This window comes from Panthera pardus, unplaced genomic scaffold, assembly GCF_024362965.1.
Source record: "Panthera pardus isolate Hobbes unplaced genomic scaffold, ASM2436296v1 HiC_scaffold_19, whole genome shotgun sequence".
Lineage (NCBI taxonomy): Eukaryota > Metazoa > Chordata > Mammalia > Carnivora > Felidae > Panthera > Panthera pardus.
This window is the reverse complement of record NW_026526754.1, coordinates 19040169-19065692: the sequence shown is the minus strand read 5'-3', so window position 1 is coordinate 19065692 and position 25524 is coordinate 19040169. Positions and strand designations below refer to the sequence as shown.

At 50.0% G+C, this 25524-nt stretch overlaps 1 protein-coding gene and 2 long non-coding RNA genes across 7 annotated transcripts in view; 1 reads left to right on the top strand and 2 right to left on the bottom strand.

The window, feature by feature from the left end:
* On the bottom strand, positions 1-18491 carry LOC128778190 (uncharacterized). Of its 3 annotated transcripts, XR_008423587.1 has the most exons (7): positions 18384-18491; positions 14706-14836; positions 13528-13606; positions 11886-12039; positions 10220-10277; positions 3029-3251; positions 1-1857 (listed from the first exon to the last, which is right to left on the bottom strand). It is a non-coding gene; the product is annotated as an uncharacterized LOC128778190 (long non-coding RNA). The 3 variants fall into 3 exon arrangements; XR_008423585.1 differs by lacking the exon at positions 3029-3251 and having other exon boundaries at positions 1-1688; XR_008423586.1 differs by lacking the exons at positions 3029-3251; positions 13528-13606 and having other exon boundaries at positions 1-1688.
* LOC109245650 (polycystic kidney disease protein 1-like 2) overlaps positions 1-25524 on the top strand; it is a 94571-nt gene that overhangs the window by 18068 nt on the left and 50979 nt on the right. The window contains exons 6-18 of the mRNA XM_053906694.1: positions 3016-3245; positions 5029-5430; positions 7471-7548; positions 10254-10303; positions 12046-12163; positions 13739-13946; positions 16126-16246; positions 16917-17058; positions 18314-18490; positions 19774-19919; positions 20585-20779; positions 23614-23745; positions 25089-25271. Coding sequence (XP_053762669.1) covers positions 3016-3245; positions 5029-5430; positions 7471-7548; positions 10254-10303; positions 12046-12163; positions 13739-13946; positions 16126-16246; positions 16917-17058; positions 18314-18490; positions 19774-19919; positions 20585-20779; positions 23614-23745; positions 25089-25271 — 2182 coding nt within the window. The remainder of the gene's footprint in view (positions 1-3015; positions 3246-5028; positions 5431-7470; positions 7549-10253; positions 10304-12045; positions 12164-13738; positions 13947-16125; positions 16247-16916; positions 17059-18313; positions 18491-19773; positions 19920-20584; positions 20780-23613; positions 23746-25088; positions 25272-25524) is intronic.
* Positions 19380-25524, bottom strand: part of LOC128778191 (uncharacterized) — an 80376-nt gene continuing 74231 nt past the window's right edge. For all 3 annotated transcript variants that reach the window (XR_008423588.1, XR_008423590.1, XR_008423589.1), the window contains one exon: positions 19380-19508. This is a non-coding gene — a long non-coding RNA (uncharacterized LOC128778191). The remainder of the gene's footprint in view (positions 19509-25524) is intronic.

Genomic DNA, 25524 nt, shown 5'->3' with positions numbered 1-25524 from the left:
TTTTTTTTTTTTTTTTTAGTTTATTTACTTTTGAGAGAGAGAGAGAGCAAGCACAAGCCAGGGAGGGGCAGAGAGAGGGAGACACAGAACCCAAAACAGGCTCCAGGCTCTGAGCTGTCAGCACAGAGCCCAACGAGGGGCCTGAATTTACCAAAATGTTACCAGTCTATGAATTTACCAAAATATTTACCATTACTTGTGTTCTTCCTTCACCCTTGAAATTCAAAGTTTCCCTCTGGTATCATTTCTTTTCTGCTGGAAAAACTCCCTTAAACACTTCTTTTATAGTAGATTTTTTGGAAACAAATTCTCTTAGAGGATTTCTTTATTCCTGAGAACGTCTTTATTTTGCTTCACTTCCTGGAGGACATTTTTGCTGGATATAGAATTAGGTGTTGACAATTCTTTTCTTTCAACATTTAAAGATGTTGTCACTGTCTTCTGACTGCCATGCTTTTGAAGGGAAATCTACAATCAGTCACATCGCTGTTTTCTTTATATGCAATGTGTCATTTTTCAGGCTTGTTTTGAGATTTTTTTTTTCTTTACCTTTGATTTTCAGCAGTTTTATTACTGTATGTGTGGGCATGGTTTTAACTTTTCCCCTTTTGTGGGGGATCCATGGAGTTTCTTGAATCTTTACATGTATGTATTTTGCCAAACTGGGTAAGTTTTCACCCATTATTTCTTCAGTGTATTTTTCTACACCGATCTATCTCTTCTCACTGGTCCTCCCATGACACAACTGCTTTCTTTTTTGATATTGTCACACAGGTTGCTGATGCTCTACTCACTTTTGAAAATTTAATATTTTATTAAGATGTCAATTTATTTAATCTTTTCTTCAGCTCGGATACTTTCTCTTGCTCTTTGTTCAAGTTCACTGACTTTTTTCTGTCATCACTATTCTGCTATTGCAAGCATCCAGTGAATTTTTTATTTCAGATACTGTTTATTTCTAAAATTTTCATTAAAAAAAAAGTTTCTGTTTCTCTGCTTAGAATGTCTGGCTTTCCATTCATTTAAAGAGGGTTTACCTTTATGTCATGGAGCATGGCTGAAATGGCTGATTTCAAGTCTGTCTGATAATTCCAAGTCTGTCTGATGTCACCTGAAAGCTGACATCTATTATGTTTTCACTTGAGATTGGGTCAGATTTTCCTCATTCTTTGGGTATCATCAAGCAATTTTGGATTATATTCTGGACATTTTGATAGTAGGTTCTGAGACTCTGGATCCAGTTAAAATCCTCTGGAAAATAGATTTTTGTTTTGTTTTAGCAGGCAACCCACCTGGTTAGGTTCAGACCACACTTTATGACTTGCCTTCTGTGAGTGGTGGTTCCCATGTTGGTGTCGTTTCCAAACCTGTTTGGGTTGGCCCCACTCATGGGACACTCAGGATGTTGTTATGTTGTAGTCTGACTCAAACAAAGCCTTGGCTGTGTGTCTTTGGCTCTACTTTGCACATGCATAATATGTGAGTGAGCTCATAGTTTGTGCTGGGTTGTTCATGGAAGTGGGGGCCCCTCCACTCCACATCTCTCATTTTCAGGGTCTCCCCGACAATCTTCAGCTCCCACACATCTCTCTTCACGGCTCCTCTGGATACAAAGATGGGTTTTCTCTTGGGAATTAGGTGTCTGCATCACCCTACACTGTCAGTGCAGCTCCAAGAGGGAGAACAGCCTAGGGCATGGCCAAAAGAGAAAAAAAGAGAAATGACACAAAACAAAACCAGGTATTATTTTCTGTGCCCTCAGACTCACTGGGTCTCTTTTCCTGGTTCTCTTGGCTAAACAGAGGGGATTTCTCTTGGGGTTTTTGTTTTCTTCATTCATTGTGCAGTTCCATGACCCTAGGTCACAAACATGTACCCTAGGGACAAAGCCAAGATATAAAGGAGATTAAAAAAGAAAAAAGACACAAAATAGGAAAGTCCCATCTTTACGGGTACTTCTTAAAGCCTGGGCTTTCCTCCCCAATCTGTCTGCTGTTGTTTACTTTTCAGAGTCCTCACCAAGTTTCTTTTTGAATTTTGCCTAAAGTCGTAATCAATGGAAGAGACAGGTGGTGGCTTCACTCTTGGCAGGCACCAAAAATCCAGCTACTGTTTTGCAAGCCTTTTCACAAATATGCTCATTTGTCAAATATTTGTCAGCACGCCCTCCATGCTAGGCGCTGTGTTAGGTGCCGGATTTATAACGGAGATCTAGACAGACACCGTCTGTGCAGACGACCTAGCGGGGAAGAATGCCAGTGGCAGAGCAAGCACAGAAGGAATGAGTGTCACCCAGGAGAAGCAGCCGAGCTACAGCATTGCCTTTATGGGGAACCTAAGGGGGGCTTCCCTGAGGAGGTGATGTTTAAGCTGAGCACCAAAGGAAGAGCATGAGTGTGAGCAGACAGACGAGCCGAGAGCCTTCCCAGCAAAGAACAGCACACCTGCAGGCCTTGAGGCAGACGGGAGGTGGCACATTCCAGGAACCGAAAAGAGGGCAGAGCGGACATACAGCTGGGAGGGGTGTGGCAGGAGATGGGGGTGAGGTCAAGAAGGGAGGTCACGTGGGTCTTTATGGGCCACATTGGAGATTTTCAATCAGTTCCCTCGGCGAAATGAGAAGCCAAGCATCTATCATTCTGATACATTTGGAATATGACCCCATTTTACAGATGGGGAAAATATGGTTCAGAAAGGTAGGCTGGGGCATAGCATTTTACAGACGAGGGGGATTTATGTGAGCCACAGAGGGAATAAATGGCAGAAAAAGGACGTGTAACCAAATATTCAACTCCCTGATTGGTCACTGCTATTTCTTCCACTCCCACCTGCTCTAGACATCTCAACGTAACCTTTGTGAACACCAAGGGCTTGGTCACGTAGCATCTCTTTCTTCACCTGTTTATCTTTGCAGGGCAGGGGAGGTGCAAGGTAGGTGAGTACATATGTGCACACGTGTGTGAATGCATGTGTTTGTGTGTCCCCAACATGGCCAACACTAACTATTGCTGGCAGTTTATGCAGCAACGTGACCCACCAGTTCACAGCCCCTGGGGAATTTATTGTGTTTGCCGAGTGCACAACCAGTGAGTGGCATGTGATGGCTCAGAAGCACGTGACAATCCGAGACAAGACGGGAAGGCTCAGCGTGACTGGGTGCTCCGGCCTGTCGACGTTGGGAGCCAGCCCTCTCTGCCGCACTGTCTTCGGGGAACCTCTGTGGATTCAGGTGGTACTTGATGGAGGTGAGTCTACAGAAATGGTCAAGGTCAAAGCAACCTCGATTTTCCCCAGATCTATCCATCCAACTCCCAGGCTTTAATAAATACTAACAGCACTCATGTATCCAGTTAGTTTTTTAGCTATTCAACTTATTTATCACCTCGTGCGTGCCCGGAACTGGTCTGAGTACTCCACGTGTGCTAGCCCACCCAGTATGTACTATTATTATCTCCATTTTACAGATGAAGAAATGGAGGGAAGGTTCAGAAATTGGCTTGAAGTCACAAGGCTAGTAAGCTAAGTGAAGCTCTCTGCCTTCCGATGCCCTTCTTTACCCACAGTCCCATCAGAACAGAATTTCCAAGTCACTCCTTGTTAGGGAACCTGAATAGGACTGGGAGAGCTACCAGCTGGGCCTGAGCCCATCTCAGTGAGCCAGCGTTGACCAGCCTGGCACAATGATGCTTTCCCCAATCAGGACTGATACGGAGCAACACGTACTGCCACAGCCATAGCAGATGTTACGGCTGGTGTCCCTTGTGATTGGTCAGTTTCTTCTCTGATTGGTCAGAGAGGCCATTTTAATTGGTCACGTCCATTCTGATTAGTCAAAGCGTCCTTTCTGATTGGTCACAGCATCTACTCTGATTGGTCACAGTGTTCATTCTGATTTATCACAACATCCATCCTCTTTGGTCGGGACCCATGTAGTTTCAGTTGTTAAACATTCTGAATATCATCCCTCTTCTCAGTAGAGACCCTACCAATGAAGACCCACCCGTACCTGAGGCAGCATCTTTATTCCAGGCACAGGTCTGGTTTGAGATCGGGACAGAAGCCTGCTGGGCTAAACCGCGTGGCACAGAGCTGCAGGGGTGAGGAAATGGCTCAGTCCGACCTCACAGCTCCTGGAGCCTCACCCAGCAGAGATATGATGGAGCTTAAACACAGGGTCCTTAAACAGTCCTTGGGGCTCCTCTCTGTCTCGGTATGCTTGTTGGCCAAAGACGGCTGCTATGTGCACCAGGGAAACCTAAAATAATCCTTCATTTATGTTTTTATCCTACAAACATAATTGCCTACTGTTTGCCAAGTGTGGGGAGAGGGAGCAGGAAGCATGAGTGTCAGAAAGTACCATCATCATTGTCTTTCTCATCGTCATTAGCATCGTCATCGCTCAAACAAGAAATACCCTAGCTTGGCTTCTGTTGCAAAGAATCCTAATTTGGTGGTTCAAACCAGATTTTTAGAGTCAACCACGGTATTTAGCATCCAGGTAGGACAGCCGGCCCCAACCTATAAGGGAGCCGCATCTTAAGGTGAACAGGCTGAGTGTTCCCGTGGAGCAGGGTTTGAGGCGGTCTTCCACGGAGGTGGAAGGAAATGACTTCACCTGCTCCTGCTTAGGACAAGACTCGAGGCTAATTCTCAGGCATAAAAATCAGCCATGCCTTGGGAGACGCTCCTGTGTTAGCCTTCCACCCTCCAAGGACAAACCTGTCAACAAAATGTCCTCATATTTTCATTACAAACCTTTAAGTTTATGGGTAACACACGCAGAGCGCGGAACAGAATATGCAGATGATCAGAGAGGACTCAAAAAGAAAAATCGCTCATGAACCCCGTACTCAGAGATTATCACTGTTAAGACCTGGGGGTGGGCCTATCCTTCCGCATGTCTTTATGGCTATATCATCTCCATGTCTATGTCCAGAATCTGACCTTGGAGCTTGGGTCTCAACCGTCTCAGTACAATCTACTGCATGGCTGTTGCCAACATTCTTAAATATCTCTCACCCCACACAGGAAGAGGGGTGACTTACACTGTGCTGTTGGGTAATACAACCCTGGCTGAGTTCACCACACCAAGCGGCCTGCTACCCTACAATCTGACCCTGGACAGAGCAGCCCAGCAAAGGATGGGCCCAGGGATGCACCACCTGGAGATCCGAGCCACAAGCAACACCACTTCTGCACCCTCCCGGAACATCACAGTCTCCTTCATGGAGCCTCTGTCAGGGCTATGGGCCTCCTGGGCTTCTGACCACTTGGAGCTTGGACAAGACCTACTGGTCAACGTCTCGGTGGCTCGTGGCGCACCGGAGAGGCTGACCTTTGAAGTGGCAGGACTCAATGCAACCTTCTCCCATGAAGAAGAGAGTCTCCAGGGACCATTTGGGATTTACCCTGTGGCAGTTCCTCTTGAAGGTATTTGGGGTGGGTGGGTCTCCTCCCAAATTTCCCTCCTCTTTCCTTCCCGACTCAGTGTCCAGAGTCCCGCCAGCCTGTGTCTGTGTGTCCTGAACACAAATGGGGTTCACGGCATCCAGCCTGGGGCATACAATAAGAAGAGACATCTGATCTGCCCTCAGAGCTTAGAGTCACAGGGGTTCTCACTTGTGGCACTTCTAACGTTCGGGGCTGGATCGTTCTTTGCTGTGGGGGTTGTCCTGCACACTGTAGGGTGTTTACTGGCATGCCTGGCCTCTACCCACTAGATATCAGTAGCGCCAGCCTCCTAAGTACAACGAGAAATGCCTCCGGACATTGCCAACTGTCCCTGGGCAGCAAAATCTCCCCCACTGAGAACCACTGGAGGAGAGTTGGAAGGATTCCAATTTTTCCATCATTTCTAGAGGACAGTGTGGTTCAGGGGGGACCTGCAGTCCATGCCCTTCAGGGAGCGAGAGATAAAAACAAGGGTGGGAGAGGGAGGGACAAGAGAGGAAGAGTCAAGATGCCGGCTGGAATAGAGATAGGGTGACAGACTGGCTGGCACCACCAAGGGAGGAGACTAGAGGAGACATCTGCATTTAATCTGGAGAGAACAGAGAGTCCTTCAGGGCAATGTGGTGAAGTCAGCAGCCAGGAATGTGATGAGGGTCACAGAGTCCCCAGCCCACCCAGAACCCTGCCTACCTTCCCCGCCAAGGATCTCAGAAGTCGGTAAGAGAGGTGGAAATACTGTGCCGGGGTGGGGCTACAGTGCCCTCAAGCAGCAGATTTAGCAAAAGAGATAGGTTAAATGACAGATTTGAGAAGAAAACCATTACAACTTTGCCAGGTATCAAAGGTCCAGCTTGGAACAAGAGGAATCCAGAGTGAAATGAAATGACAATGGAAAACATACACACTATATAGGTATAATTCAAATGCAAATTAATTATTGTTGTCTACAAAAGCCGCTTGGCAGGGGATAATAGATAAAATCTCTACATGCCCTGTGAAGTTTTGGCTCACTCTTAGATGGTAAGTAGTCTTCTTTTCCCCACAAGAAAAACAGATTTGGATGAGATAAAGGGGGTGAAGAGGAAGGGAAGGGCACCAGGTAGGGCAGGAAGACCCTCACTTGTCAGTGCTGGCCCGGTCCTGGCCAGCCTTGCTTGCCAACCAATGGTCACCAGCCCAGCAGATGTTTGCAGCTGCCTCTTGCAGGAGCTTCTGTGGGCTTCTGAGGCCCCTGCTAGGTCCCTGAGTTGGGGAGGGGACCAAGACAAACATCTGGTCCTCAGAAAATTCTCACCTTTTCTTTGGCCGGCTACCGGTAGTTTTCCAAACGCAGGAATGCAGCCGTTTCCTGCCCCCACTCTCCCTCTCACTCCACCCCGTCATAGACCATCCTTCAAGAGTACGAGAAAGGAACCTGTCCATGGGGGTCCCGGATCTGAAAGAGCACATATCCACCTTTCCCAGGGTCCCCTCTGATGAGCTCCTCTCTAGGCACGAGAAAAGAAGGTAGCACCCACCACCTTTCCCCATGAGGGAGGAGGGTGGGATACACACATACCCTGAATCTTACAAATCCTTCTCTCCCCTCTCTGCTCCTCAGTCTTTTTAAAGTCCTGTCATGTCCTTTCTTCTGCTGGAATCTCCTCTCTAATCTGACCAATGAGCACTACTCCTCCTTTGAACTTTAGCTTTAGCCTTGCCATGAACCATGATCAGTGCAGTGACTCCCTACTACATGTCCACATGCCCCCGTGCCAATTCTTGCCATGGTTGGCACTTGATCTCCTACAAGCATACTAGACTATAAGGACCTTGGAGACAAAGACCATGTTTCATTCACCTCTGTGTCCCAGAGCCTTGCACCATGCCTGGTATACAACAGGGGTCCATTAAATGCTCAGGATGAAAGATTCAAATGCCGCTGTCAGCAGACCAGGAAGCATAGCTTGGGAGAGCTGTCTCAACACAAGTTAAACAATTTATTGCAACACCCTTAAGTCTCTACCTTTTGCATTACAGGCACCTTTCTGGTCACAGTGACGGTGAGGAATGCCTTCTCAAACCTGAGTCTGGAAATTGGAAGCATCACTGTTTCAGGCAAGGAATTTCTGCAAGGGGCTATAAAACTCAGGACCAGCAGTTTGGGTCATTGCACTTGCTCGGGATCCAGGGAGGGACTCTTCAAAACAGAGCTCTGAATGCTTACCTTGCTCTGTAGATTTTAAGAATTCTCTGGTTATTCTAAAGCACTGTCATGTACACAGTAAAACATTCAACCGCTGTTACAGAATTCTAAAACATCCGAGTTTGCTGCTTTAGGCTCCAAGCAACAGGAGGCCCAACCTAGGTGGCTTTAAGTTTGGTCGTTATGATGTCACATACTGAGAAGTTAGGAGGTAAGTAGTTCCAGGATTGGTTCAGCGGTCCAGTGTCACCGGCAGGGACCCAGGCTCAGTCTGCTATTCTGTTCTGCCACCCTCAGAGTTTCTGCTTTGCCCATAGGGTTGCATCTCATCAACATGGCTGCTGCGGTTCCAAACATCGCAGGTCAACCCAGAATCATCCAGCAGCTGCACAAGCCCGTTTCCCCCGCTGTAGCTCTTGTTACTAGGAGGGAAGTTTTCCCCACAAGTCCCCAGCATTCTTCTCCTCAGGTGCCATCAGCCAGGGTCATGTACCCTAGCTCTAAGGGGTGCTGGGAAGCAAGTATCCAGCAAGTATCCACCCTGGCTGTAAGGGGTGCTGGGAAGCAAGTATCTAGCACCTCCAGCTCTGTGGGAGAAGGTGGATTCTGGCAGCCAAGAAGAAGGGTGGGGTAATGGCTGGTAGGTAGGCAGCCAACAGTAGCTTAAAGTCCACAGCAAATGTGTTTGCCAGGACTCTTTGCGTAGTAAGGGACAGAAAAGCAGTTCAGACTGGCTCAACTCAAAGGGAAATTTTATCAACTCACAAAAAGAAAAGTCCAGGGGCGCCTGGGTGACTCAGTCGGTTAAGCGTCTGACTTTGGCTCAGGTCATGATCCTGCAGTTTGTGAATTCAAGCCCCACATAGGGCTCCGTGCTGACACCTCAGAGCCTGTAGCCTGCTTCAGATTCTGTGTCCCTCTCTCTCTGCCCCTCCCCCCGCTTACACTGTGTCTCACTCTCTCAAAAATAAGTAAACATCAAAAAATTAAAAAAAGAAAAAGAAAGAAAGAAAGAAAAAAAGAAAGAAAGAAATGGAAAGGCAAAGTCCAGGGTTTAGGCACAGCTAGATCCAGTCACTCAATATTGTCAGAAATCTGCCTCTTCCCATCTCTTGGTTCTATGTTGGCTTTATTCTGATTCCCTCTTCCCATCAGTAGCAAGATGGCCCCAGGCTTCAATCCTTACTTAACCCTAGGGGAGAAGGAGTCCCTCTTTGCTGACATTTCTAGCCCAAGTCCTGAGGCCCCCTTTACTGGTCCAAGCTTGGTTCATGTTCCCTCCTGGACCCAGTACTGAGACCAGGGGAAAGTGGTATTCAGTTTGGGGAGACCAGGATCACATGCCCACCTGGAACATGCTGTAGGGGTGGCGTCACCCAAACCAAGGACTGAGAGCAGGGGAGGGATGTTTCCCGGGGGAAAGAATCGCCCGTAAGTGCTGTTACCAAAACAAGGGGGCACGGATGCCTGGATGGGGGACAAAACCATCAGATGTCTGTGCAATTGTCCACAGCCCTCCTTTTCCACTTATGGAATGTGAGGCCCAGAGAGGTGAGCTGACTTTCCAAAAGTCACTCAGCTAATTCATGGCAGGATCAGAGGCAGCAATTACTTCTCTTGATTTCTTCCTTCCGGGTTATTGGCCCATCTGCCTTAAGATTAAGAAGGAATCTCTGTGTCTGGCATCTTAGCTTTGCTTTACATAATTTTATAGACCTTCAAAGTGAGAGTTCTCAGAATGAGAATTCACTGGGAGAGAATTTTGTAAAGATCAACAGTACCCAGATGTTAACCAGGACACGAGAGCCTAATGACTCCCACGGATCTGCCAGTGCAGATAAAATACATTCCTGTCTTAATCATTACACTTTAACTAGACATTAGCATATTCACATTTCGATGATTTTTCAGGGCATATCAACTGAGTGTACATGTTCCATTTTCTTTTACCTTGCTATACTAACCCTCTTTATAGACGTACACAGATTACAATGCAATGGTATAGAAACACAGCAGTCAGCTCTCCTGGAGCCTTGAGGATAGGGATTGCCTTTTGTCGTGGGTGAGGAACCCAGAAAGAATAACTAACCTGCCTGGGCTCACACAGCCAGTAAGAGGCCAACAGGAAGACCCAGAAATACACTGTGGTGTGCTGAGGCCGGCCCCTAGCAGCTTGCCAGAGCTGGTTCTGTGCATCTCTTGCTCTATAATCACTGAGGTCAGCTCGGTAGCCTGAAACCTGCCTTCGTGGGAATACAAACACCACCAGAAGTAGTAAATGGTACACATCAGGGCTCCCCATCCCCACCCTTCGACTGGTAGTTAAACATTAACAGCATACAGCCACATGCTGATCTCTAAATCTCGTGTTTTATCTGCACTGGCAACTGCCTGACTCTTTCTTAATAACCGAAGACGTGTCTTCAGTCCAGTGGTGGACATGATGGTTTGGGTGTTTACCCATTTTGATGACCTGAATGTTTGCCAAATTTCCCTAACTCATTTCCAAGACAGGTGGATCTCCCCAGGGCATCTTCAGCACACCCTCTGACTCTGCCCTTTGGTAACCTTATAAACACCTACCAAAGTCTGACGCCTGTTCTCATTGTGTTCACAGCTCCTTCCAGTGTGCGAGAACCATCTGGAACAAATGCCAAGAGAAAGAATGTGAGTTGTTTTGTTTTGTTTTTTAAACACTTAACCTCACGAGAAAAAGATATCTGAAAACTCTGCTTTAGTTTTGAGTTTTGGCTTATTGGTGCTAATAGCCAGAGTACTAGGAGGCATGGAGGTTTCTTCCATTTGAAAAGAGATCCAGAAGGACTGAAATCACAGAAAGCATGTTCTCCAACCAGAACAGTGTTATATAATGAATCAGTAATAAGATATCTGGGATACGTACACACCTTTTAGACATCTCGGAAATTAAAGAGCACACTTAAAAAAAAATCAGTAGGATCAAAAAAAAAGTTCACAAGGAAAATTAAAATATATTTGAGTGTTAATGATAAAATAATCTATCCAAATTTGTGGGATGCAGCTAAAGTAATGTTCAGAGGGAAATTTATAGCTGTTAATGCTTAAATGAGGAAGCAGGCCCATGTTCCTCAGTTTTTACAGCAGGACTAAGGCCCGACTCCTTGCTGTTGACATTGTCCATGCATAACAAAGACTATGCGTTTACAATGTCAAGGCTTGGTGTTAGGGACTAGGGACACAAAGGTGAATAAACAGCTGTGGCCCCTGCCTTCTTGGAGCTTAGTGGGTGAAATTACCAAACAAATTAGCATGTAATTAGGAATTGTGGTAAGTGTTTAACTACAAGCAACAGGGTGCAGTGACAACCAACACAGCATGGCCTAGCAAATGTGATCGGATGAGGCCTCGTAGAATGGGACATTCAGGTGGAGACCTGAAGATAAGACGGTCAGCCTTGCTGGAAAGCAGAACAAGAGCTTTCTGGGTGCACAGATATGAAAGCCCCGAGGCTAGAAGTGTCCTGAGGCCTGTGGGCAGGGAGGGAGAGCATACAGGAGATTACAGAGAGATGGACAGAGGCCCGATCACATGAGGTCTTAGGTGCCAAGACAGGGGTTTGGGTTTTATTCTTAGGCCATGGGACACTACAAGGGGTTGAGTTTTGCCATGTAGCCTCCTGTTACACCAGACTAAGCCCTTTAGGCCCAGCTGTTTGATAGGTCCTGCCAGAACTTACTCCAGGAACACACCATATGCCTGCCAATCCCTCCTCCTAGAACCCACAGACTCCATTACTGCCCAGCTCACCCTCACTCCTCCTCTTTCACAACAGCTCTGTAGTCTTTTTCTCTGGGGAAGCTTGTCCTGACACTGGCTGCCCACCTTACAGAGGTCACAGCTCTGTGTCCTCCTCTGCACCAGACGAAAGAGGAAGGACATCACTAGCTTCTCTCACTTAATCCGCAGCAACCCAGGCATCAAATGCTATCAAACTTTCTTCAGAGGAGCAGATGTTCTCAACCTACTGCCTCCATCTTACACGTTCTCATAATTCTCTGGGCCCCCCTCTCCTGTAGCAGCTAGAATTCTGTGTTTTAGTCATCAGTTTCTTTGTCCATCTTCCTTCCTAGACTGAAGAGCAAAGCCCAGGTCTCTATTCTTGTATCTCTAGGCATCAAGCATGGGGCCTGGCCCAGAGCAGGCCCTGGTAACAGTTGGAAGCATGATGGACACTCAGCACTGAGCCCATGTTCAGACTAAAGTTACTTACCCAGTGACCCATCTCCAGAGGAGAGCCAGGTGGATCAGATAGGGTCTGTCTCCATTCTGTGCCCTATGCTGCGACTACCCTTGGCACAGACTGCTGTGGGGAAGAAGGCAGGGTACCAATTGTGGAGGGGCATCTCACCAGCCAGCTGCTTTTTCTGCAGAGAGAGAAAGGGGACAGGCAGGTGTACGCGGAGCCTGGCCAGTATGTGGATCCTTTCACAACCGTGACTCTGGGCTGGCCAGACAGGGACAAGGATTTACGTTTCCAGTGGTCATGCGGTAGGTGGCCTTAGAGCTCTGGAACTGTCCTATCTCACCACAAAGTAATGGATAGAGGTCAGCTTTGCTTTTTTTTTTTTTTTTTAAATCTTCACACAGGCATTACTTATCCTTGACATTTTGTGTGCTTTGCATGTGCCAGAGATTGAAAATCCCATGGAAATGGGAGGTGGTGGGTGTGGGGTGGGGGCGGTGGGGTGGGGTTGGGGGAAAGCAGTGGCAAACCAAGGCAGAGGGAGCCCTAAAGGCAGCAACACAGAGATGCATTGAGAGAATTAACCCTAAAAGTCAATAGGCTTTATTTTCCCCACAAACAACATCAGTGCTAAAAACAAAGCAAAACAAAACAAAACAACTCCTCCCTTTTGGGTGGATCCCTCCTGTCACCTCCTTGCCCTTGCTGGGTATGTCACTGGGAGAGTCTAGAAGCGAGGAGGCATTTTCTGACAAACCACGAGGACAGCGCCAGTACCCACTTCTTAGAAATGGTTGTCCTGCTTTATAGGGATACATCCTAGCTACGTACACATTCTTTTGGAAATGAATGCCATCCATATCACACTTACTATTTTTATGAGCTTTTTTTTCTTTGAACAATACATCCTCCATATTTTAATGCCATGGTATCTTCTCTATCTTGATTTCATAAGAGAGTAAGTGCATAATAGACTGTCAAAGTTGATGTATGGTCACTTATTTACTGGTACCCTGTTTTTGGACACGTAGGTTATTCGGAATTATTTGCCCGTATATAAACAACATTGTAATGAACATCCTTGTAGTTCTGCCTTTATCTGCATCTGTGGTTACCTTCAGAAGTAAGTTTTGAGAATAAAAAATAAATTTCAAGAAATGGAATAACTGGGTCAAGTCATATAAAATGTAGAGCCTTTTGATATCCACTGGTAGGTGCTCAGGACATTCTTTGGAATATTAGTTTTCACTATCTGAATTCACAGAGGATACAGGTATACAGTTTGGGTGGTTGAGCTGATGGCCTGACCCTAGGTCACATCCCGTGAATGACTACCAAACTTCGGGGCAGGGGGAGCAAGGTGACTGATGGGTAAACATCGATCAACACAGATGAAGGGCGAGGGATAGAGACTTACTGAGCCAGTATCATAAAGCAGGAGATGGCGTGTGTCCTCCCAGATGGGGAGAACGGCCCGCCGGATGCCTAGTGTACCCACAGGGACATACAGTTTAGGACAGTTGTTTCCACGTGGTATGAGAGGTACACCAGGGACAGGAAGCTGTCCTGGATGCTCCCCCAGGCAGAGCTGTATATCCCCGCCCCCCTCCCCTACTATATGCCTGCCTGTCCTCAGTGCAGGTCGCTGGTGCCGAAGAAGCAGACAGACCCTGCAGGTCTGCTCAGGGTCAGGGTGAAGGGCGGCTCATTTCCCCAGAAGCATCCTTCTGCAGTGGCATCCTTGCACCCTGCAAGTGAGAGTGTTTTTAAAAATCAAACTCTCTCTTTGGAGCTGCTTTTCTTATCTATGATTCTTTTCTTCTAAAAACCCAGACCGGAAGCGTCCTTGGATGATCATAGCCTTTGCCCCTCTCTCTCAGGACGTTGCTGGGCCCAGTGGAGCTACTGTGTTGAGAGACAGCTGCTCCGTGTGGACCAGGGGGAGCTGGTGCTTCCTCCGTCCTGCCTGCCACCACCCAGCTCCGCTGTCACCCTGCGCCTGGCCACCTGGAGGGGCGGGGAGCTGGAGAACCGGGAGGAGCAGTGTCTCTACGTGTCTGCACCCCTGGAACTCAGGCCTCGAGTCAGGTGGGGGCACGAGAGCAAACTCCCGCAGCAATGATGTCCCTTCGGCCACCGTTGACCGAAGAGCCAGGGCAGGGAAGGCTTCCTCAGCCCAGATGTGAAGGGGGAAGAGGAATTAACTTGGCAGCAAAAGGGAGGCTGGAGAGGGAATATGGGTGACAAAGGGAGGAGCACAGAATAAGCCAGAAGTGAAAGAGGCTGGTGTGGCTCATATGGAGGGGGACAGAGGGGCAAGAAGAAACGAGGAGAACAGGCAGGGCCTGGCTCTGGTGGGACCGTGTGGGTTATAAATAAAGACATGATTCTGAAGAGTTCTGGAAAGCCACCCAAGGGTTGTAAGCAGGCTGGGGACATGACCTGTCGTAGTACAGAACGCTGTGGCAGCAGGGTGGAGAGCAGGCTGGAGGAGGGCAGGAGCGGGCTCAGGGAGATTGCTTGAGCTCTTGCATCAACGTGAAGGTTGAAGGAGGCTTGGTCTATCGGGTGGGGCCCAGACAGAGAGACGTGGGCAGGGATAAGGGAACAAGCCAGGGATGACAGTTCAGGACTACAACAGGAGGAAGCCACTCTCCCTCTGAGGACTACAGAGGTAAGCAGGGGGATGGTGTCCCGGGAACCCTGGGAGCTGCAGCTGTAGGGGAGGCGGCCCCCAACAGGAGCTGTGGGCTTGGTTGGAGGAGCACAGCCACTGCCAACAGCAGCCCACCTGCTAAGGAGCAGGGACCGTGGTGAATAAATACCCTCCCGCCCTCCCATTGTTACCTTCTGATCCCCAGCCAATGCCTCCCATTGCTGGACGCAAGTAGAAGCCAGCTGGCACAGGAATGTGGGTGACACAGTCCACAGAGATCAGCCTCCTAGTGCCCAGGGCCACGGAGTTGATGGAGAGCAGGCTGTGGGGACAAATAGAGAATGTCCAGCACACCGGTGTTAGGACAGACATGAAGACAGGAGGGAGATTGCCAGCTGCTATGCAGTTACAACTGAGAGGTCCCAGGGATGGGCTGGACCCACGGCAGGTGCCAAAGGGATCTCTCACTGGCTCAAGGGAGGGAGCGGGATGCTATAGAGAAGGCCCTGGAATCGAACCTAGACATGCTGGTTTGTGTTACCCTCCCCCACTCAAGAGTCGTGTGACCGGGAACAAATCACACCAGCTCCATGAGCCAGGTTTTCTGGCTCTGACAAGGGGATTCTAACATGTGGCTCCTAGGGTTGTGGTAAGCACTGGATGAGGGAGTAACGATGCAAATCATTTATAACCTGTGGCACGCAGGCAATAAAACCACAGTATTCCTTTATTATTGGAGCTAGAGGGAGTCACAGAAATCGTTCTTAACTCCCCATTTTGCAGGTGAGGAAACTTGGGCTCAGAGAGTTTAAGTGACTCATACAAGGTGACTGTTCACAAGAGACAGGGACATGGGGCGCCTGGGTGGCTCAGTCGGTTGAGCGTCCGACTTCGGCTCAGGTCACGATCTCGCGGTTCGTGAGTTTGAGCCCTGTGTCAGGCTCTGGGCTGATGGCTCAGAGCCTGGAGCCTGCTTCCCATTCTGTGTCTCCCTCTCTCTCTGCCCCTCCCCCATTCATGCTCTGTCTCTCTCTGTCTCAAAAATAAACATTAAAAAAAAAATTTAAAGGGGCGCCTGGGTGGCGCAGTCGGTTAAGCGTCCGACTTCAGCCAGGTCACGATCTCACGGTCCGTGAGTTCGAGCCCCGCGTCAGGCTCTGAGCCCCGCGTCAGGCGCTGGGCTGATGGCTCGGAGCCTGGAGCCTGTTTCCGATTCTGTGTCTCCCTCTCTCTCTCTGCCCCTCCCCCGTTCATGCTCTGTCTCTCTCTGTCCCAAAAATAAATAAAAAACGTTGGAAAAAAAAAAATTAAAAAAAAAAAAAATTAAAAAAAAACAAGAGACAGGGACAGGATCTGAGGACCCTGGACTTCATGCACGTTCCACACCACTGTCCTGCACACTGAATGAAGTGGGAATTCGGTCAGGCACAAGTCCTCTCCTTGACCAACACTAGGTCCTGGTTTGGGTTGGGGCAGGGGTTGCCTTTATTCCATCTTCCACCAGAAGAAAGGCCCTGTGCCACCTTCTCAAAGGACTTGAGAAGAACTGGACAAAAGACCAGCCCAGGAGGCCTGAGTGAGCTTCCGCACTGCGTTCTGTCTCCCTTTCAGCTGCGAGGAGAACTGCAGACCTGGGAACCCCAGGGAAGACACTGTGCTCAGAGTCACCATGGGGGACGGCTCCCCAGGGGCCGTGTTCAACTGGTATTTAGATGACACCTCGCTGGAGAAGGTAAGGACACTGGCAATCACCCACTCTGACTGACCAGACCTGTGTCGCATGCCCAGTACTGAGCACCCCGGAGGGTGGGGGTTGGGGGTGTTCCCCAGAGGAAACCCAGAGCATTGGTCAGAAGGGAGAATGGATGCAAGGGAGCAAAAACAATGGAGAAACATCACAGCAGACGCTACGGGTGCCCCAGCCTGGTCCCTCTTACTAGGCTGGTGCATGGTCCCCAGCTGCTGTGGAGTGACCGCTGGCCAATAACCGATGGCTGGGGGTGTCTAATGGCCCAGGCCCCTTGCCTCTGACAACCTCTGTGGTGTGGCTGTCACTTCCTGTGGGATCGGGCTGAGGCTGGCTGGACACCTCCTGAAATCACTTCCCTGCCTAGTTCATTTTGTGCCCTACTCTGCTTCCCTCTCCCCTCTGGTTCTCCCAAGGGCCCTCCCGCAGGAAATGACCTGCCCATGAACCCCCATCTCAGGTTCTCCTTCAAGGGAAACTGACCTCAGACAATCACCTAAGCAAGGCTGGAAATTGGGTCTTTGGGCTGACTTGGGGAAGTGCCTTTGCCGCAGAGACAGATCTGGAAGGCCTCCCCAGGGTAAGGAGCCACTGCCTGCGGAGGTCCAGCAGCCTGGCTGCAGCCTCAGGGACTCTGGGTGGTGTTCTCTTTCAGGCAGAGCCTCTCCCTCCCGCCTGCAGACTTCAAGGATTTTGGCCCAGGGCTTTAATCCTCCTTCAGAGCAACACGTCCACGCTGCGGCTGAACAGCTCCTTCCTGCAGACCTGGGGCCAGGCCCTCCGCATCAGAGCCACAGGTGCGGAAGGCTCCCCGCAGGCCCCAGCATGGGTTCCGCCTGTCTGCCGAAAGCGAACCAAGGCAAACTCAGAAACCCAGAAAAGTGGGACATCAGTGCAGGGTCAAGGGCCACATGCAGACTCTGGTGTCAGCCCCATCGCCACCACTTTCTAGCTGGCGGCAAGGCATTTAAACTCTCCGTGCCTTCATTTCCCGCCTCCGAACTGCACTATGCAGGGTGGATGAGACAGATGATTCTGGTGCGGTCTGCGTGTCCTGCCACGTGGTTCTCACCTTAAACAAGCCAGTGAGGTGGGAAATGCAGATTCTCAAAAAGACAAACAATGGGGGATTACTCGTCCAGATGCATTCAGTTGGTTCGGTTTTTCTCAAAGTGGCCCACGGACCACCCACACTGGGACAACCAGGGATACTGGTTTAAAACGCACACTCCAAGGCTTGCCCCAAACTTTCTGAGTTAGGTCTAGGCTAAGGAATTCATTTTAACCGATTAAAATTCTCTTCATGCCCAGCTCTTCCAGGCACATACTCTTTTTGAAGTATCAGGTGGTGAGGGATGCTGGTGCAGGTAACTGTGGGCTCTTCGCGGTGCTGTGGAGGCCTGGAAAGAGCGTGGCTTTGGGTGGGGTCAGCCCGTTTCTAGATTCTGGCTGTGGCCCTTCCTACTAGCTCCGTGATCTTGAGCAAATCCTTTCATTTCCCAATATACTTCCTCATCACCACAACTGCAAGGAAGCTGCTAATATTAGCCCTGTTTTACAGATGAAAAACTGACATTCAAAATGTGAGATCCTGGGGTGCCTGGGTGGCTCGGTCAGTTAAGTGTTCGATTTGGCTCAGGTCACGGTCTCACGTCACGGTTCTTGGGTTCGAGCCCCACATTGGGCTCTGCGCTGAACGGCTCAGAGCCTGGAACCTGCTTTGGATTCTGCCTCCTTCTCTCTCTGCCCCTCCCCCTCTTTTCTCTCTCTCTCTCTCTCTCTCAATCTCTCTCTCTCAAAAATAAATAAACATTAAAGAAAAAAAAAGAGTCCCACAAAAGTGAGACCCCAGGATACCTGCATTAGGGGAAGTTGGCAGATGTGCAGATTGCTGGGCCCCACCCCAGAACCTCCAGAGAAGCCTGAGGCTGGGGGTCAGGAGAGGAGCCTGGGAACCTGCACGTTTAACAAGCTACCGGGGTGATCCTGAAGCATGGTGGAGTTCGGGTGACTCACACAGCCCCCCAAACACCCTCTGTCTTCACTCCCCAGCAGTGACCGGGCATGTCTATGGGGAGGACACCTATGTGATCGGCTCTGTGTCTCCCCCCGAGGTGCCCACCTGCACCATCACTCCGGAGGAGGGTACCGTTCTGACAAGCTTCGCCATCTTCTGCGACACATCCTCGGCCCTGGGCCCCCTGGAGTACTGCTTCTGTCTGGAGTCAGGTACTGGCCCAGGGCTGTGCTCTCCCCTGAGCTGCTAGGCTCCGTTTCTCCCAGAACAGGGGCCTGTCTCCCTCTGGGAGCTGCAAAAAGTAGGTTCCATGTGTGAGAGACGTTTGCAGAATGAAGACCTCCCCCAACTACACCTTAGCCCCACCCCAGGCACACTGACCCAGTCACACACCCAGGGAGAGGCGAAGCTGGCCCCATCGATATCTCCTCAATGGCTATAGAGGCCAAAATGACCTCTGCCCTGGCATAAAAGACATGGAGGGGGTTAAATGGATGAGAATATGCAGAGGTGTGACCACTGAAGGCCTCGACTAGAGAAAGGTGGACACAAGCAATCCTGAGACCCAGAGGAGGGTGGTTTTCTTGGGGTGCCAGTTAAGCAGATGTGGAATGCAGGGATGTTCAGATGGCTGTGACTGGGTCTGAACCTGGAGGGAGTCAATTCATGGAAGGCAAGTAGATTCCATGTCGAACCTGCATCCCCCCCAGATGGAGGCCGGCTAGCTGCTCTAATTCCAACTGGTTGTTCCAACTGGTTGCTCACACAGGTGAGCAAAGGGGCAGGGAAGTGAAACCATGTAAAACTCAGCTCTGAGTTAAAATTCAGTAACTTCATGATTGTCTGCACATTACAATGATTAGTGATTCCACTGAGGGGGGAGGTCTCCTTTAAGGATAGGAAAGATGTGCATTCATTCATTCATTCATTCATTCAACAATAAACATTTATTACACGTCAGGCTCTTCCAGGTGCTAGATACATAGTAGTAAACTCCACAGGGCAAGTCCCTGACCTCACTGTGTTACAATTAGTGGTGGAGACCGTTGGTAAATAAAGACATAGGACAGGGGCGCTGTTTAGATACACCAACCTGGGAAGGCTTTGTACAGGAAGTGACTTTTGAGTGAGCTTCGATGTTTTGAGATAATTTTTAAGATCGCCTCCTGCCCTCTTCTTCTTCCTCCTCCTTTTTGTAACTTGGTTTACCTCTTGAATTTCTTTGTAAACCTGTAAAGAGGAATTTTTTTTTTAAATTTTTTATGGATTCTAGTAAAATTATTCCAAAGTCATAGCAGCACGCAATTACCTACAGAGACTAGGGGATCAGTATAGATGGCTGTCGTCTCTCTGAAAGCACAGAGTCGTTGAGTGCTTGCCACGTCTTTATGAGCTGTGGCTTCTGTGTCCTTGTCATCAGGCTCTAACTTGGTAGGTTTCCTGTCTCCCCAGGGCCTAGAGATGCCACCCTAACTGTTCAGTTTCCATTTACCAGGTTCTTGTCTACACTGTGGCTCTGAACCTGCCCTCCAGTCAGTTTATCTGCCACTTGGAAAAGTAAACAATGACTTCATGCTGACAGTGGTCATTTTTGTGTCCAATCGGGCAGGGGACAAACAACAGGCCCATGCACTGGTGAAGGTAGGTGGCAGCAGCCTTTGTTTCTTTCCTGAGAAAACTTGTTACCCAACTGAACTTCCCCAAGAGGGTGGCTGGGTTGAAGGGAGCTAAGGGCATGACCATATGAATCACTGATCCATTCATTCCTTCAACTAGTATTTTCAGAGCACCTGCTCTGTGCCAGGCCCTGGGGACACAGCTGTGAACATGGTCACTACCTTTGTAGATCTTATATCTCAGTGGCCAGAACAGTGCCCTGGAGTAATGCCCTGGAGGCTTGGAGCAGGAGGACCCAGAGATGAGTCAGACCAGTGCCATCAGAGTCCAAAGGGAGGAGGGCCAAAATCAGCCATCAGGGCTACATGGCAGAGACTGGATTAAATCTGGGTAAATTTCAAGGGTGAGAGGCCAGGAGGAGCAGGAAGGGACTGGGGGAACTATGAGGAGGGCAGTGAGGGGGAAGCAGCGACTTGCCCAAGGCTTGGTTTCAGTGGCCGTTGGATGCCTGGTACAAGCGCGCCCAGCTGCCCTCAGCCTCGGGAGAGACCCCAGGCCACGTGCAAAGCCTTCCCGTCTTGCTCTGGCCTGCCTTGTGGAGACTGCGACTTCAGGCTCCGGATTCTGGAACAAGGACTGGTGAGTTCAGGGCTTCCCTGCGCTGAGCATGTTTCCTGTTTCCCGGTCAGGTGGGACTTGGAGACACCCACGTTGAGAATGTGGCATTCCAGGCTGCAGTGGTGGAGAACATCACCACCGCTCTGCGAGGCGAACGGGACCCCGAGCGGCTCTTCCAGCTGGCCAGGGCCGTGGCATCGGTGCTGGACCAGGAGTGCCAGGGGCGGGGCTGCAGGCGGCTGCTGAACGTGGACGTCAGACAGAAGGTGCTCAAGATGGGCCCCTTTTACACTGTCCACTGGGGCCCCGGAGTCTGGGGTGGGGAGTGGAACTTATGGAGCTGTGGAGAAGACTTTGGCATCTCCTGAGCTGTTGATGTCACCTCCCTCTTCTGGTCCTTTCACTAAGTGACCTGAAGTGATGGAAACCTGCTTTCCTTGCTCTTCCTGGAGTCAAAGCCTTCTGGGGAAGGAAGGAATTTAAGAGTCTTGCTCCAATCCCTCCTGTCAAAAGGCGACAAAACCGAGGCCAGAGGAGAAAAGTGGCCTGGCCCCAGTCATATGGTTAATGGGTTGGGGTCAGACGTTAGACGTCATCCCACTTCTGTCACTTTCCATCTATACTGTCACAGGCTGGTGAATGAACTTCCCTAAGCCTCAGGTTCGCCACTGGAAAATGGGGATGATAAATAGTGTTTACCTGATAAGGTTAGGTCAAACCACTTGAAATTACCAACATTCAACCATTTTTAATCCACAAAATGGCCATTTCGTGTGTTACAACCTGACACGATAAACAACTATTGTAGAACATACGATTACCTCTACTCCTGGTGCCTGCTATATGAGTGCAGGCACGTGTGGGTGCAGGTACACACAGGTGCACGTGCACACACATGCACACACACGCACAGTAGCACATACACCTGCTGGGCATGAAGAAGAAAAGAAAGACTTTTCTGGTTCCCTGAAGGGTTTGCAAGAAAAGTACTTAGCATGGTGCAGGACACGTGGTAAGGACTTAATACAAAGAAGTGGTGGTTGTCATAGTGATTACTTATAGATAAATGACGTTTATTGGGCACCTACTAGGTGCTGTCAGCCCCAAGAGCTTCATGGATATGTAATCCTCGTTAAAGCCCTACAAGGTCAATGGTGAGATCCCCATCCATGTTACAGAAGAGGAAACAGAGAAAGAGGATTTGAACAGCTTGCCCAGGCCCACATTTCTAAGTAGGTGGTGAAGACGGGGTTCCAACGCAGACTGACTCTTCCCCAGTCTACCTCCCGCCCTCCCAAGCCTCTCACCCCTTCCGAATTCACATTAGTACCTCCATACACCCCCACAACCCACCACCTGGTTCTCAATCTTGGTTGCTTTTACTCTGAACATTACCCATGGTAGACTTGCATTTGGATGTCCTGTGGTCCCCTGAGCACACAGACTAGGCAGCCTGACCCAGGGTCTCCTCATGAAAAAGTGGGGTCCTGGCAGCAGGCAGGTGTGAAACTCTAATGCGGTAACTGAGAAGACTTTAAGAAGGGCTCTGTTGATAAAAGTTGGGCTCAGCCTGAAGTGAACAGAATCCAGAGGGAGCCGCTGCACGTGGAGGGGCTCCCTGGGACAAGCAGTGGCTTCTGAAGAATGAGGCCATTGACCAACCACAGTGGACTGGCAGGGAGGCACCGGGAGTATAGCTTCTAGCTGTCTCTCCTCCAGTCCTCTCATCTCCTGCTGCATGAGTCCACTGACAGAGTCAGGAGCCAGGGGCATCTCCATGGAAGCTGCCTCCAGGACAGTGACCAAGGAAGGAGGGAAGATCCACAGAGGCAAACATGACTTAACCTTCCAGAACATCTGACAAGAGTCCCCTCATACACTGGCCTTTTCTTTCCTCCATCCAAGCCATAGCCTGGATGCATCCTGACTTAATAGCAGGCAGGCTCAAACTCTGCAGCTGCCATGAAGGGCCGTCAGACAGGTAGGCTGAGTGAGCCGTGAGAAGCAGGCCACAGAGGACTGTTCACTCAGATCCGGGCTGTGCCAAATGGTTGCCCCTCGCTTATCTAGGAACTCACAGCTAAATTAAATGGATTAAAATGGGGCGCCTGGGTGGCTTGGTCAGTTGAGCATCTGATTCTTGATTTTGGCTCAGGTCATGATCCCAGGGGTTGTGGGAACTCTGTACTGAGCAGGAAGCCTGCTTAAGATTCTCTCTCTCTCTGTCTCGTCTCTCTGTCTCTCTGTCTCTCTCTCTCTCTCTCTCTCTCTCTCTCCCTTCCTCTGCCCCTCTCCCCTGCTCATGCTCTCTCTAAAATAAAATTAAAAAAAGAAAGAAAGAAAAAGAAAAGAGAAAAACTGAGATGAATTAAAATGAAACAAAGTTTAAAATTCAGTTCTCCAGCTGCACTGGTCATGTTTCAAGGGCTCAGTAGTTGCATTCGGTGAGTGGATGGTACAGAGACAGGACCTTCCATCAATGCAGAAAGTTCTATGGGGCAAGTGCTGAAATTATATTCTTAGTTCTTGTGTGTAGCTATCAAGGCCGGCCCCTGGCCCCTGTAAGGGCTCTGTGGCTTAGGAGACACAGTCCCCAGAAGCCTCTCCACTCCTCCCTCCAACTGCAAAGCCAGCACCTCAACATCTTCAGACCCTTCATTCCCTCCTCCCTCCCTCCCCAAATTTCCCCTCCTCACTTCCTTTTCCTTCCTTCCCCCCCCCCCCCATTCTCCACCTCTGCCTCCACCCACACATCTCCTTCTCTCTGACCCTCCTACCTCCCTCTTACAAAGACCCCTGTGATGACAGTGGCCCCACCTGGTTAATCCAGATATGCTCCCATCTCAGAACCTCTCACTTAATTAAAACTCCAAAGCGATTTTGCCAAAGTCCCTTTTGCCATGTGACGTGACATACTGACAGGTTTCAGAGATTAGGATGTGGACATCTTTGGGAGGCCATTCTTCGGCCCACCACACAACCTATGAAGCAAACAGAGGTCTGCGGGCTTTGGAAAACCCCAGATGAGCCTGGTCACTTGCTGTGACCCCAAATCTTTCTGAGACAGAAATTACATTTCTTCTTCCTCCCTCTGCATCAGGTCAGAGAGCACGTGCTGGGGTCACTGTCTGCGGTCACCGCCACCCTGGGGGACATGCAGAAGGTGCAAGGGCTGGCCCAGGTTCTGAGAGAGGTGACCCACCACAGTGAGGAGCTCACACCCACGGCCCAGGTGAGTGAGGCCCCCTGCTGACCCGGGCCGAGCCATGGGACACACACCTCTGCAGTGGGTAACTGGCGACTCTCCTCAGGTCGACGGTCCCTCAGTCACGGGGCCACCAAAGCTCCCACCATTTGGTTTCCAAGGGTCCTGCATGGGTGGTGCCCAGAAAGAGAAGACGACCTCCCGCAGCCCCTGTGTCTCATTCTGGTGTCCCAGCCGGGGTGCTCACACACCCCATTCCCCGACCTGCCAGTGGCACCCCAAGGGAGCAGCTGACTCTAATCACTGAGGGACACTGAAGTGTGTGACCGGATCCCGCTGCTAACCCACCCATGTTCCCCGTAAATACACCACTGACGTCCAGCTGCCAGCTCCTGCCCTTCTTTCTTCTTCGACCCCCGCCCCACCAGCCCACTCTGCCTGCCCACACCTTCAATCCTTGCCTCAGGGTCTGCCCCTTGGAGAACTCAAATGAAATCACCATGCTCCCAGTGAAATGGTAGCCAAGGGTTCAAAATGGAGCCCTAAGCAGGGAGGGTCGAGCTACTCTGGCTGTGCTTCACCTACTGTCAGGAGGTGGAGCCCCTCACATTCTCCAGCCTGGAGCCAGCAAGGCTGACCTTTATTTCTGAGGCCACGATGCTTTTAACATCACACTTGCCATTTACACACCCATTTGCTCATCCATCCGTTCCACACGCAGGCATTGATTCGGTACCTGTGTACATCCGCCCCTCCATCCTTCCATTCGCTTATCCAGGCACTAATTTACTCATTCATTCAACAAATGCTTCCCGAGTGCCTAGTATATACCAGGTACTGTGCACATACCAGGCATTGAGAATTCAGCAAGTCACACAGACATAGCTTCTACCCTTGCGGCATTTTCAGACTACTGGGGCAGCAAGAATTTACACAAATACACACGGAATCACAAAACCGGAATAAGTGTCTTGTCCATTCATCTATCCATCCACCACCCACACATCCATCCATGCACCACCCATCTATCCATCCATCCATCCATCCATCCATCCATCCATCCATCCTTCCATCCATCCCCCCCAGTTAGGGAATGTTTACTGCTATGAGCTAGGCGTGTGCAAGGCACTCTGGAAAGACTCAGAGATGGACTAGGGTACTCTCCTGAAGGAACTGAGCACATTGTGGGAAGGAGAAGCTGACCTCAAGTGAGTGATACAGGCAGCCTGTGCAATGGGCCCAGATTTCCCCTAGTTTATCTCCCCGCCCTGCTCCCCTCTATTGCAGCCCTTGTCCTTGGAATGGTGCAGGGGCCGGTCTGGCTCAGGAGGGGCTCACGTTGCTTTCCCTTCCCCTTTGGGTGAGCCCAGCGGGAGGCCACCTGGGTTCTGCAGGATGCCAGTGAAGCTCTGCTGGCAGCGAGCTCTAAGGCCCACCCTGAGGACCAGAGGCGCCAGGCGGCCACCAAGGACCTGTTTCAGGCCGTGGGCAGTGTGCTGGCAGCTTCCTTGAGGGATGGACCAGAAAACCCTACCGGGGCCAACGGCAGCCAGGTAGGTATTTCAGCCCAGATGCAGGCTTCCTGGCTACCACATGCCCTGCTCACACCAGCCTTTCTAGATGGGTCTTTCTCTTCATCTTGCAGATGAGGAAATTGAGACACAGAGGTTAAAGTCCTCTCTGGGGAACTGGAAGAAAAGTTCCAGAGACCAGAGCTTCTGGGAGCCAGTGTGGTATACTAGGCAGAGCACAGGCTTTGGAGCGAGGCAGCCTGAGTTCACATGCTGCCTCTGTCACTTTCAAACC